Source organism: Geotrypetes seraphini, chromosome 3 (genome assembly GCF_902459505.1).
Source record: "Geotrypetes seraphini chromosome 3, aGeoSer1.1, whole genome shotgun sequence".
NCBI classification, from domain to species: Eukaryota; Metazoa; Chordata; class Amphibia; order Gymnophiona; family Dermophiidae; genus Geotrypetes; species Geotrypetes seraphini.
Genome location: NC_047086.1, coordinates 122,401,377 through 122,414,617, shown reverse-complemented (window position 1 = coordinate 122,414,617; position 13,241 = coordinate 122,401,377). Strand labels below are relative to the sequence as shown.

Here is a 13,241-nt window from a genome sequence, read left to right as displayed (position 1 = left end):
CAGGCAGTGGGTAGGGACTCGTCCTCCAAGGTGACTTTGAGTAAATTACCCTTTGAAGGACAATTACTCTTTGAGAAAGGTCTGGATGATCTTATGGCAGACCTACTAGAACTGCTAGGGGGTCTGGACAAAGTAATTTTTATGGCTCTAGGTGATATTGCCAGTTTTTGTACAATCCCGCTCAATTCCTGGACAAGTGGGTTATGCATCCCACTTGCTTGTAGAAAGCCTTATTTACATAATTTTTTTCAGACCCTACCCTCTTACCTCAGGACTGCCCTCAGGAATCCAGTTGCTTTCCTACAAGCAAGACAGCAGGAGCTAGTCTTTTTTTCTGCTCATGTTTAATTTTTCTTCCACTCAGCGTTTTTACACGCTTCGCATCTTTGTGCTGCAAAGGTTACCAGTGGGGACAGCTCTGCTTGTGGGAGATCACAGACCAGGGGGTTGGCTGCATTTCAATGCTCCTCCTGGATAGCCTGCACCTTCAGATCGGGGCTCAGGGACCGTTCCCTTGAGAGCTGGCTCACTCCAGGTTTGTCCACTAGTAGGTTTGAGCACAGGTTGCTTGGCTCTGAAAGTGTGCCCAGGATTGGAGCAGACTGCGTTTTTCCGCCAGGTTGAATGTGTGGCGTGTTCCGTGAGTGGCAGAGGTCCCCGGCTGCTGGTGTTGGGCCAGAGGGGCAGCCTGAAGACTAGCAGTCCAGTTTACAAGGCTTGTTGAGGCAGAGGATCTCCCTATAAGCTTGTTTCAGCTTCTTCTACTTCAGCTCTCAGTACAGCATGGCACAGTGAGTACAGAGCTGACAGTCTGTCACAGCGATTTGGGGTGGGAGGTGTCTTTAAAAGTGTTTATTGTATGGGGTCCCAAAAAATAAATTCCTTTTCTTGAAATTTTACGATTCACTTACAGGGAAACTTCAAATAGGATGTGGTTTCTAAAGCTAATTCTTGAGGTTTCCAAAAAATAAATGTTTTTCTTCTAAGTTGAATACTTTGGCCACATTCGGAAATATTAATACTATGTCTCCACAAAAGAATTAATTTATTCAGACCGCATACAATTTAGAGCAATTTCTGCATTTGCAAGAGCAACCAAAAAAATAATATTGACTTAGTTTAGGAGTTGTGTCGCCATAATTGCAGATCTATTTTAGTTTGTTATATTACTTAACTTTTCTGTGTTTTTCTTCCTTTTCTTTTTATTTGGGATAATTATACTAAATAGATTCTAATTTCTTTGAAAATAGAATGAATATGTCATTTAGGCATATTCTCTCATAATGTGGACTAAGATGTTGTTTTATGACGATGTTTCATTATATTATTGTTTGTTTTGAAGTAGTATAAGTTTGATACAATCCATTCTTTACTTTTCATTGTGAATTGTATTGGAAAATTTATAAAAATAAAAAAAGTGTTTTTTGAGCAGTTTGGAAGTTAGCCCTAGTCCCCCACTCCTAAAATCACCGCTTTTTGGAGGTTCCTGTTCTTTTCCTGGGCTATTTTCTTTTAAAAATTGCTCCTGCTGTGGCCATTTTTTTATTTTCCTGATCTGAGTGTAGTTATTTTTTGTCTCTACAAGCTTTGTTTTTGCAAGGAAAAAAATGGACTCCTTAGGGGCAGGATACTTCGGATTAATACACAGTTTGAGGTCGATGGCTGTCTTGCGAATAGCTGGGTTCCACATATACTGCGGTGCAGGAGGAAGGTGAGATTTCATCGGTCCTGGTTCCCTCAACCCCTTTAGAGGGTCCTGCCACTCACTCCAGCCAGGGCCAGTCCAAAAAGTTGGCCCCCAGGGACAGCACTTGTGGCCCCGGCAAAACACAGCTGCGATTCAGTGGCAAAGGCAAAAAATTCCTGCAAAGACTCCAAAAAGAGTTCCCAGGAAGCATCATCTCCTTAGGCATCCTTGCTGGCTATGGGGGTTCCCCCTTTCCAGGACACAGGTCTTAAATTCAGATTCCCCAAGTTGTCCAGGGATGATTCGCCGGCTGATGACATGGATGACCTTACGATGCCATTGCTTATGCAGACAGGCACTACCACTGTGGGGGATACAGCGGTGTTCGCAGAAGGAAGGCAGAGAGGCCCAAAAAAAGGACCCACTACAATGGTAGACAATCACCCTCATTACATACCCAAGGCAAAAAGTTTACACCAATAAGCCCCACCATCAGACTAATGATCCTATCCTACTGTTCTGATTTAGCAAAACAAAGAAATGAAGCTATGCATATACCTGTAAATGTGAATATCCTCTTATGAACGATACCTGCAATAGACAATGGTACCCAATGTCTTTATAAAACTATAAACCATAAGCACACTCAAATTAAAAATATTCAGATACTAGTCTTGCTGGCATAAGAGTTTTTACCTCATGCAAACATGTTTCTTTACATCTTTATTCCTTTTCAATTCTATAATTGCATTCAATTATACATACAATTAATATCAGACATCACATGATACATAATATTAATATCATAAATCACCCTTCTCGTGCTTTTACTATGCGGGACAACTGAGCGCAAGACGGGTGCAAAAATAACGAAACTTTGATCCGCGCATGCGCACTAAGCGTTCCATGATAACCAACAAAACTTTAATTTGAACAAGTTCACTCAATTTTATTATTATACCCTTGGTTTTCTTGCGATTGTGTAGCGCGCATCTGATATAGCTTTCAAAAGTAGCGACAAAAATATACGGTCCGCGTGTGCGTGAACCGAAAATATAAACATACCTGTAAATGAAGAAATCTGAAATGTGGAAGTACGTTTGCTCTCACCAGAGGCGGGTAAAATCCATGCAAGACAAATATTCGTTATAGATCAAGTTCTAGCAAAACCAGATCTTTACCTATAACGGACACGGTCAGGCAGCGAAAGGAGGGCGGGCTGTTCGGAGCACATATATAAAGAGGAAACGTAACCATAGTAACAAAAATGCATTCACGTGACTAATATTCAAAACGCAAAGAGGCAAGGGAACCAAACTAATAACGTGGTGACGTAATCATGTTAACGTGCTGAACGTGCGCATGCCCTTCGTTCGCCACGCGCCATTTTGAGGCGCGCTGAATTGTCGTTGCGCTGAGTTATCCTTGCGCTCAATTGTCTCGCGCTGAGTTATCGTTGCTCTCAGTTGTCTTGCACTGAGTTATCCTTGCGCTCAACTGTCTCGCGCACTATTATCTTTGCGCACTATTATCTTTGCGCTGATTTGTGTTCGTGTTTTTGTCCACGCGCTGTTGTCTTGCGCGCATTTGACCTGTCATCACAAACTTCACTTGGCTAGCAGACTGTATCACCTTCAAATATACTCAGGCTGGTTTGACACTATAAGGCCGTGTAACTGCCCACAATGTACAGGCTATGGCAGCTTCAGAAGCTCATTTTCACTCTGCATCTATTGAAGAAAATCTACAAAGCAGCTATGTGGTCATCAATCCATACATTTACTTCTCACTACTGTTAAGAACACAACTCCAGAAGAGACAGTCGGTTTGAGGAAGCCATTCTGTAGAATTCTCTACATAAAACCAACTTTCCCTCCAACCCTGTGGTGTTTCTCCAGACTTCTGTATATTAAATGTTTATCCTCTTCCAGAGACATGATCTTGGCAGTTTGGGAACCCTACATATGAGAAAATTATGCCTGCTTGTTTTCAGAGAAAGCAAAGATGCTTAGCTGTAGTAAGTGTTCTCCAAGGACAGCAGGTGCATATTCTCACAGCCCTCCCGCTTCCCCTGTTTGGCTTTTTTGCTACTGAAGTGATGGTTCTTCAAGCAGATGTTGGGCAGGCGTGCACCGGCACACATGTGGTATGGGCATTGCCTAAGATTTAAAATGACAGTGTACTTGTTATTCACAAAACTTGATACGGACATTATCACTCATATGTGAGAATATATGCCTGCTGTCCTCAAGAGAACACCTGATATAGGTAAATATTTGTTTTTTCAGTGGTTTCCATTAATATAGGGTATAATAGTATGCATTTGTCATAATAATGTGGTCACCTTTTTAAAATATTTCTGTAATGAAGTTCAAATGTGCATTTCTTATAGACTGCATTTGTTTTGTCCTAGGCATGCAGTATGTATATTTTACCTGGTTCTCCGTGCTCTGGACACTATAGAAGATGACATGACTATTGCCTTAGAAACAAAGATCCCCATGTTACTTGATTTTCACACCTACCTTTACAAGCCAGAATGGCGATATGCTGAGAGCAAGGAGAAGCATGGGCAAGTGCTTGAAGATTTCCCAACGGTAGGCATTGTTCTTTGGTTATATAACAGCCACACACACAAAATAAATTGAAATAATAGCATAGACAGACAAATAGCTGTATATTGTTGAGAGCCACTGAAAATTGCTCTTCATTTCTGCAAGTAAAAGTTTTTGTGAGATAAAGGGGTGGGTCTGGGAGCAGGGAGAGGGCAAACCAGCCAACTGCAAATAGCTTCTTTGACTGGGTAACAAGGAAGCTGGATTTAGGAGAGTCCCTAGACTTCCTGTACCTGGACTTCAGTAAAGCTTTTGATAGCGTCCCCCACCGCAGGTTATTGAGCAAGATGAAATCGAAGGGATTAGGTGAAACAGTAACTGCATGGGTCAATGATTGGCTAAGTGGTAGACTTCAGAGGGTGGTGGTTAACGGTACCCTCTCTAAAATGTCAGAGGTGACCAGTGGAGTGCCGCAGGGCTCGGTCTTGGGCCCGATCCTTTCCAACATATTCATAGGAGACCTGACCCAGGGCTTCAAGATAAAATAACATTGTTCGCCAATGATGCCAAACTATGTAACATTGTAAGTAACAGCAATTTGTCAGACAGAATGATGCAGGACCTGCTTTTATTGGAACATTGGTCCTTGACCTGGCAGCTGAGCTTCAGCGCTAAAAAATGCAAGGTCATGCACCTTGGCAACAATAATCCGTGCAGAACATACACATTGAATGGTGAGACCTTGGCTAGAACTGTAGCAGAACGAGATTTAGGGGTAATCATTAGTGAAGACATGAAAACTGCCAATCAAGTGGAGAAGGTTTCATCCAAGGCTAGACAAATGCTGGGTTGTATCCGTAGAACTTTTGTTAGTCGGAAGCCCGAGGTCCTAATGCCATTGTACAGAACCATGGTGAGACCTCATCTGGAGTACTATGTGCAGTTCTGGAGGCCACATTACCGTAAAGATGTGCTGAGAGTTGTGTCGGTTCAGCGTATGGCCACCAGGATGGTCTCGGGGCTCAAGGATCTCTCGTACAAGGAAAGGCTGAACAAATTGCGGCTATACTCTCTTGAAGAACGCAGGGAGAGGGGAGACATGATTGAGACATTTAAGTATATCACTGGTCGTCTCGAGGTTGAAGATAATATTTTCTTTCTTAACGGGCTCTCGGCCACAAGAGGGCATCCGCTGAAAATCAGGGGTGGAAAATTTCATGGCGACATCAGGAAGTACTTTTTTTTTTTTTTATATATAAATTTTTATTGAAAAGTTTTCAATATATTGTACAATAGTAGCATACCGCAAAAACATGGAACACCAAATACAAATCCAATACAAATAAGGCAGTAGTTAAAACTAGATTACCACAACCCAAAGTCAAAAACAATAGCATACAACCATTTCTAATCTTCCCCATCCCCACCCCCCCTCAAGCTCATGTTCCCCATCCCAAATTACCCCCTAATCCCCCCCTTTCCCCATCCCTATAGCAGGCAACAGAACATCCAGTTCAGGGAGATCCCCTAGAGTGCATCCAGCAGATCTTCCAACTTACTCCATGTGTGGAAATAAGTAATATAGGTGTGGCGTCTTTTAGCCACAGCTATCTCCATCCTCCCCAAGGATAACAATCGGTTAACCCATGCAGTATAAGAGGGGGCCTCTGTGTTCTTCCAATGGTTGGCAATGAGACATTTCGCAGCTGCCAACCCCCAACGAAGGAACTTAGTTTGCCATGTATGCTCCCTAATATTATATAAACCTAAAAGACAACTCAGCGGGGAAAACACAACACTCTCACCCAGACACTCAGATATAGTAACAATCACCGCCTTCCAATAGGAATTGAGAACCCCACAGTCCCACCAGATATGCAAAAAGGACCCCACATGGGAGCCACATCTCCAACATTGATCAGAGGCTCCTGGAAACATTCTATGCAGGCGTTCCGGAGTATAGTACCACCTCGTAAGAACCTTATAAGCGTTTTCTTGAATCAAAGCACAGGAGGAGGCCTTATATACCTCCCTACATATTACCTCCCAGTCTTTAGCTGTTAACCGGGAGTTTAAATCCCTCTCCCAGTGCTGATGAAACAAAGGAATAATAGGGGAGTATCCCCTCCTATATTGATACAGCACCGATAATGATTTAGGAATTTTCTGAAGTATCAGCCAGAGATTTTCCAACGTTTCCCTCTCACGCGGCAATCTAGAGTCCCAACCCTGAGCATGCATGAAATGTCTAATTTGAAAGTAAGCGAAACAATCACCATCCGGTAAGTCATAATTCTGTTGGAGTGCTTGAAAAGAAGCAATCCCGGTCGTCCCCATTAAATCTCTAAATGTTTGAATCCCCTTTTGAGACCAACGATGAAAAACTCGATTGTCACGACCTGCCAAAAATTGAGGTTCAGCCGTGATAGTAGCTAGGGAAGATACCAACGCCCCCCCTCCCAAGGTAGTACGCACCTGGTTCCATACCTTTGCCAAATGTTGTACAAAGGGGTTTGATATGCTCTGAACCCATGCACGCTGCGGGCCAGACATCCACAACCTAAATTTCAAAGGCTCCAAACCACTATATCGCTGTTCCAGCTGTACCCCACTTTTGTGTTCTCCCATTTCCCAATCAAGCACTAGCTTCAGCTGTGCCGCTTGATAATACCACACCAGATTAGGTAACCCTCTTCCCCCCTCTTCCCGAGGAGCCCACAACAGAGATTGGGCAAGTCTTGGGGATTTACGATGCCAAATAAAGGTGCGGATTTCCCTGCTTAATCTTCTCAGTTCCCCTAGAGGAACCGATATTGGCAAAGTCTGAAATAGGAACAACAATCTAGGAAGTACATTCATTTTAATGATCGCAATTCTCCCCCACCAAGATAACCATAGGCCATTCCAGCGCTGTAAATCAGCCCTTATACGGCTATAAATAGGCAGGTAATTTTTCTCATATATCCTCCCAATATCCGATGGAATAATAATGCCCAAGTATTTAATCCCATGGCTAGCCCATTTAAAGGGAAAAGTCCCCCTCAACCCATCCACCTCCCCCTGTGTCAAGGTCAGATTCAAGATTTCCGTTTTAGCTAAGTTTATTTTAAACCCGGAGATCTGTCCATAGGTGTCAAATAGCTGCAATAAATGGGGTATAGAGTTCTCAGGTTGTCCCACGTATAGTAGAATATCGTCCGCAAACATCGCTATTCGGTGATCCACCCCCCCACTAACGACCCCAACTAGCGATAGATGATGTCTAATGGCCAATGCAAGGGGTTCAAGATACACTGCAAACAATAATGGCGAAAGGGGGCATCCCTGCCGAGTTCCCCGAAAGATGGGAAAAAAATCAGTGTAAGATTGATTAATCCGCAAGCATGCCCGCGGAGCAACATACAGAGCCCGGACCCAATCTCCAAATAATCCCCCTAGTCCCATCCTATCCATGACATCCCATAGAAATTCCCAGAGAACCCGATCGAATGCCTTCTCGGCATCAACCGAGATCAAAACCACCTTTTCCCTACCAGTACTCGCTTCCCAAAGTAAATTAAGGGTTCTCCTAATATTATCGCTCACCTGTCTCCGTTGTATAAACCCCGCTTGATCTTGATGGATCAGGGAAGGCAGTACCCTCCCCAAACGCTGGGCCAGGACCTTAGCCAAAATTTTTGCATCTAAGTTCAACAATGATATGGGCCGATATGACCCACATAATAAAGGATCTCTACCCGGTTTGGGCAATATAACCACCCCAGCCTCACCCATCGTAGACGGCAACATGCCACCAGTAGAAATTCCGTTAGCCACCCGGACCAAAAGGGGCCCCAATTGTGCCGAGAATTGTTTATAATAACGACTAGTATACCCATCCAACCCTGGGGATTTACCATTCTTCAACCCCTCAATCACCCCCAAGATCTCAGAGAGTTGTATCTGTTCTCTTAAATACTCCTGATCCGCCTCTGCCAGCTTAGGTATTTGTAGTGAGTCCAGAAATCCAGTCTGCACTCCAGCAGCTAGCGGCCCCGGCTGTCCATAAAGCCCAGAATAGAAGTCCCGGAACTCACGTTGGATAGCAGAATCCGTAACTTGTAGGTCCCCCCCTGAGTCTCCCTTAATACAAGTGATATTTAACCGATTTTGTTTGATACGGATATATCTAGCTAGTTGAGCACTAGCCTTATTGCTATGCTCATAAATATTGAGACGAAATCTCTCACGCATACGCTCTGTGTCCTCTACCTGGAGCTGATACAATTCATCCCGGACTCTTTGCAGTTGAACCAGAATCTGGGGGTCTCTCGTGTTCTGGTGGTTCAACTCCAGCTGAGTCAATCGGGTTCTCAATTGAAGAAAGGTCCGGGCTCTCTGTTTTTTAAATCTAGCCCCCCACTTAATAAGCTCTCCCCGGATTACTGCTTTCAGGGCATCCCACAGAATGGCGTCTGATACCTCCCCATTGTCATTCATCTCCAAGTATTCTCTCATAGTGTTTTCCACCGCCGTGACCACCTGGGGGGAACTCAGCAGGGATTCATTAAGCCTCCAATATGTACCTCCCCCCGGATCTAACATACCAGTGCAAGATATCCACACCGGTGCATGATCTGAGACATGCATCGGTTCTATCTCCGCTACTCGCAGCCCCCCTGCTTGATTCCTATGAATCCATATCCCATCAAGTCTAGTATAGGTATTCTGTGCATGGGAATAAAAGGTATATGATCTCTGAGCACCATGAAGTAGTCGCCAGCCATCAACTAGGCCAAGCGAACCCATCAGATCGCGAAATGCAGCGGCTGACTTTCTCGTTGATTTACGCCCTCCCCCGGAGTGATCTACAGTCGGGTCTGGAGGGACATTAAAGTCGCCTCCCAAATATACCGCTCCTTGCGTAAAGGTATGTAGAGCCCCCTTCAAATTCCGATAGTACGCTGCTTGTCCCGCATTAGGACCATAAAGGTTAATGATAGTCAGAGGGCGACCTTGAAGCATACCTTTCACCGCTAGACACCTACCCTCTCTGTCCCTATAGACATGTTCCACCTGTAATCCCAGTCCCTTGCGTGCCAGAATAGCCAATCCTCCTGCCCTTTTTGTGGCCCCCTCCCCTTGATGGGTCCAGAGCATATCAAACTGTGGTCTTTGAAGCAAAGATACATCCCTAGGTCTCAAGTGCGTTTCTTGCAAGAGACATATGTCCCACTTCATACGCTGGAGGTCTCTGAAAACTATACTCCTTTTACCCGGGCTATTGAGCCCATTTACATTCCAGGAGCCTATGATCAACTCCGGATCCTTCCCTGGGGATCTCCCCACACCCAAGCTCCGCCGCCCGCTAGACCCCATACAAACAGCTCCCCCCCTCCCCCCTCCCCCCCTCCAATTAGCCGATTCTCCAAGTTTCGAATCAGCCATACGAAGAAAATGAGTCATACTGAAAAGGCCCATTATAAACACCTATTATTGCTTTCCCTCCCCTTCCATCCCCCCCTATTCCTCAAGCATACATATAAAACACACACTCAAGCCAGCACTCCATCCAAGCCTGTATAATTAACTAACCAACCCTTCTACCTAAAGCAAGCACACAGAACAAGCAGAATAACCATTCCCTAGGGAACAAGCAAGTCATTTTCAACCAACAAAATTACAAAATCTCTTTCAGCTGTAGTCCAAAGATACTGAAGTCATGTTTCCCTCTGGAGTACCGGATCAGGTAACTGAGGTAGAAGGTTGGCTGTCCTCAGTAGTGTTCTGGGAGACACCAGCTCTGGTCCCCGATACTGTTCCCGATATGTCTCGAGCAGGGGTGTCATGCTGCATCCGACATCCAAGGTCCTTCATCGCCATCCATGCATCAGCCACATTGTCCACTTTCCGGTGAGTCCCATTGATAGTGAAATGTAATCCAAAAGGAAAGAGCCATCTGTAGCGGTAGCCTTCAGCTCGCAGTATCTGGGTGACTTCCCTAAACGATCTACGTTTCTGGAGTGTAGCAAGGGCCAGATCTTGATAGACCCCCACTTTCAACCCCTGCCACACAAATTCAGGGCGACGACGTGCAGCCTGTAAAACTTTTTCCTTCAATTGAAAGTCCCCAAAGCAGGCTATAATGTCACGGTTGCCAGGACCTCTCGTCTGCCCCAGACTTCTGTGAGCCCTCTGTAAGTCTATCACAAGTGGTATCACCTGAGACTCCTCAGCAAGGAGGGCTTTGCAAAAGTCTGACACCACTTCCCTGGCATCCTTATATCGATCCAAGTCTGGCACCCCCTTAAAACGCAGGTTATTTCGCCTTGAGCGATTCTCCAAGTCCTCGACCTGCCTTTTTAAGTCATCCAGTTGTGCCACTACTGTGTCCACAGCAGCAGATCGTTCCTCCGCCAGGCCCTCCACGTGGCTCAATCGCGCTTCAGCGACAAGGACTCTGCCGCTCAGGTCTCCCACTTCTGCCCGAATCTCTCCCAGCGCAGTCTTCATGTCTGACCTCATCCCTACCATTTCTGCTTTCAACTCCTTAAACCACAGCTCGATCTTCCCTTCCATCGGACGATCGTTCGACTCAGAGTTGGACTGGGAGGACACTGTCTGCCGCGGCGTGGTCGGCTCCGCCATCTTGAGTAGCGCCGCCGGGGAGCCAGGAACGTGCGATCGGGTTTTCACACTCGTTGCGCCAGGAAAATGAAATTTCTCTAGTTTCTTCCGACTCGCCATACATTCAGCGAGCTCAGGCACCAAAAAGATTGCGCTCAAACCACCACTGGAAGCAATTATTAAACTTGCAGCCGCAAGCCCCAACAGAGCTCTAAGATTAAGCGGCCATATTCCGTGATGACGTCACTTCCTCCAGGAAGTACTTTTTTACCGAAAGAGTGGTTAATCATTGGAATGAACTCCCAGTGCAGGTGATCGAGGCCAGCAGCGTGCCAGATTTTAAGAATAAATGGGATGCCCATGTCGGATTTCTAAGAGGGTAGAGTTAAGGGGATGGTCATCAGAGTGTGATCTCTCAGAGGGTTAAGGGGGAGGGTCAATAGAGTGGGCAGACTTGATGGGCTATGGCCCTTTTCTGCCATCATTTTTCTATGTTTCTATAGCGATTCCATTTTGAAACTTCTACAGGTGTTTGACAGCAGGCAAAATGTATATGTTCTAATATACTGACAGCTTGGTCAGCCCCTTCATTTCAAAGGAAAGCTATATGCAGAACTGCTGGCTCCTGACAGACTTTCAGTATTTTCTTATAAATATGTAAAACAAAGACCTTTTTCCAAGTGGCTACAATTGCAAAACAGCATCTATGTTGTAACATAAAAATATGAGCCTAAGAAGCAGTATGTAAACCACAGCAGTTATGTCTCCCATATGGGAGACATAATGACTGTGGTTTACATACTGCTTCTTAGGCTCATATCTTTGAGTGTCCTTCATAAAGAATTATACTAAGCTAGTGCTATAATTTGGTAATATAAGGATAATCATATTTAGTTGTGATCTCTATTAAAGAGAATTGAAGAGCTCCCCTATGAGGAAGGACTAAGGTTAGAATTCTCAGCCTGGAAAAGACAGCTGTAAAGGGATTTGGTAGATGTCTGTAGAATAGGGGAAGAAGGTAAAAGGGTCATGGATTTGATATACTACCTTCCTTTTGTACAGCTAAAGCAATTTACATATTATGTTCAGGTATTTTCTCTGTCATCTAATACAATGTTTCTCAACAAGCGGTAAGCTTACCCTTAGGGGTATGCAGGCCGCTTGTTGGGGGTACATGGTCTAGCCGCCGTGAAAGATATTCCTACCCAGTCATAGAAGCCACTGCCAGTGGGGATTTCACCTTCCTGCCCGCCCTCTGCCATATCTGGGGATCTTGCCTTCCTGCCTGCCCCCTGCTGCTGCTAGGGATCCTTCTCTTCCTCCCTGGCCGCCTGTCACCCCTCCCCACCCCGAAGCCGATCCAGTTCTTGTTTGAGCCGCATTTCAGTTTCAGCGGCGTTCCTTACTTGGACAACACAGGCAGCGATTTCCACGCTGCATGTAAATAATGGCCCAGAAACCTTCTTTCCGATGTTAGAGTTGACATCAGATGGAAGGCTTGTGGGTCAGCCGCATGCAGTGTGTGAATCACTGCCTGCACAAGGAGTGCTGCTGAAACATTTCCAAAAAATAACTTGGGACTTGAAAGGAAAAGCTGACTTTCTCAGCAGGTAGACTCTGGAACATAGAGAGTGTTCACAGTCCCAGAAGGCGTTTTCCCTCATAGTTCAGACTTGAGGCATACCAGATATGGACCTCATAGCTACCGCCAAGAATGTGAAGGTAGTCCACTTCTATAGTCACAGAGCCGAGCCATAGCCCTTGGTGAGTTGGATCATATGCAGGATAGCAACCCATTGGGGTCTGGTGATTCTGGTGGCTCCGGACTAGCCCCAAAGACCTTGGTATGCAGATCTGGTGCATCTGCAGAGAGGAAGATCCCTGAAACTGCCAGTCAAAGCCCAGTTCTGATGGAGAAGCTGGAACTCTTTGGTCTTGAGCTCTCGACTTTTTGATTTAGAAGGGTTATTTGGAGGTTGTGATTATAACTCTCATAAGAACATAAACATTGCCTCTGCCGGGTCAGACCAGGGGTCCATCGTGCCTGGCAGTCCGATCCCGCGGCAGCCCTCCAGGTCCATGACCTGAAAGTGTTCCCTACCTAACCTAAAATGTCCATACCCTATTCGCTAAATGTCCTGTAAGGTAAACCTCTATCTGTACCCTGTTATCCCCTTCGCTTCCAGGAAGTCATCCAGTCCCTTTTTGAACCCCAGAATTGTACTCTGTCTTATCACCTCTCCGGGAAGCGCTTTCCAGGTGTCTACCACCCGTTGAGTGAAGAAGAACTTCCTTGCGTTCGTTATGAATCTGTCTCCTCTCAGTTTTTCTGAATGACCTCTTGTTTTAGTTGTCCCTGCTAGTCTAAAGAATCTGTCCCTCTCCACCTTCTC

At 45.3% G+C, this 13,241-nt stretch overlaps 1 protein-coding gene across 2 annotated transcripts in view; it reads left to right on the top strand.

Moving 5' to 3' along the window:
- Positions 1-13,241, top strand: part of LOC117357542 (squalene synthase-like) — a 61,350-nt gene that overhangs the window by 14,414 nt on the left and 33,695 nt on the right. For both annotated transcript variants that reach the window (XM_033938304.1, XM_033938303.1), the window contains one exon: positions 4,101-4,284. In XM_033938304.1, the coding sequence (XP_033794195.1) occupies positions 4,101-4,284 (184 nt within the window). The remainder of the gene's footprint in view (positions 1-4,100; positions 4,285-13,241) is intronic.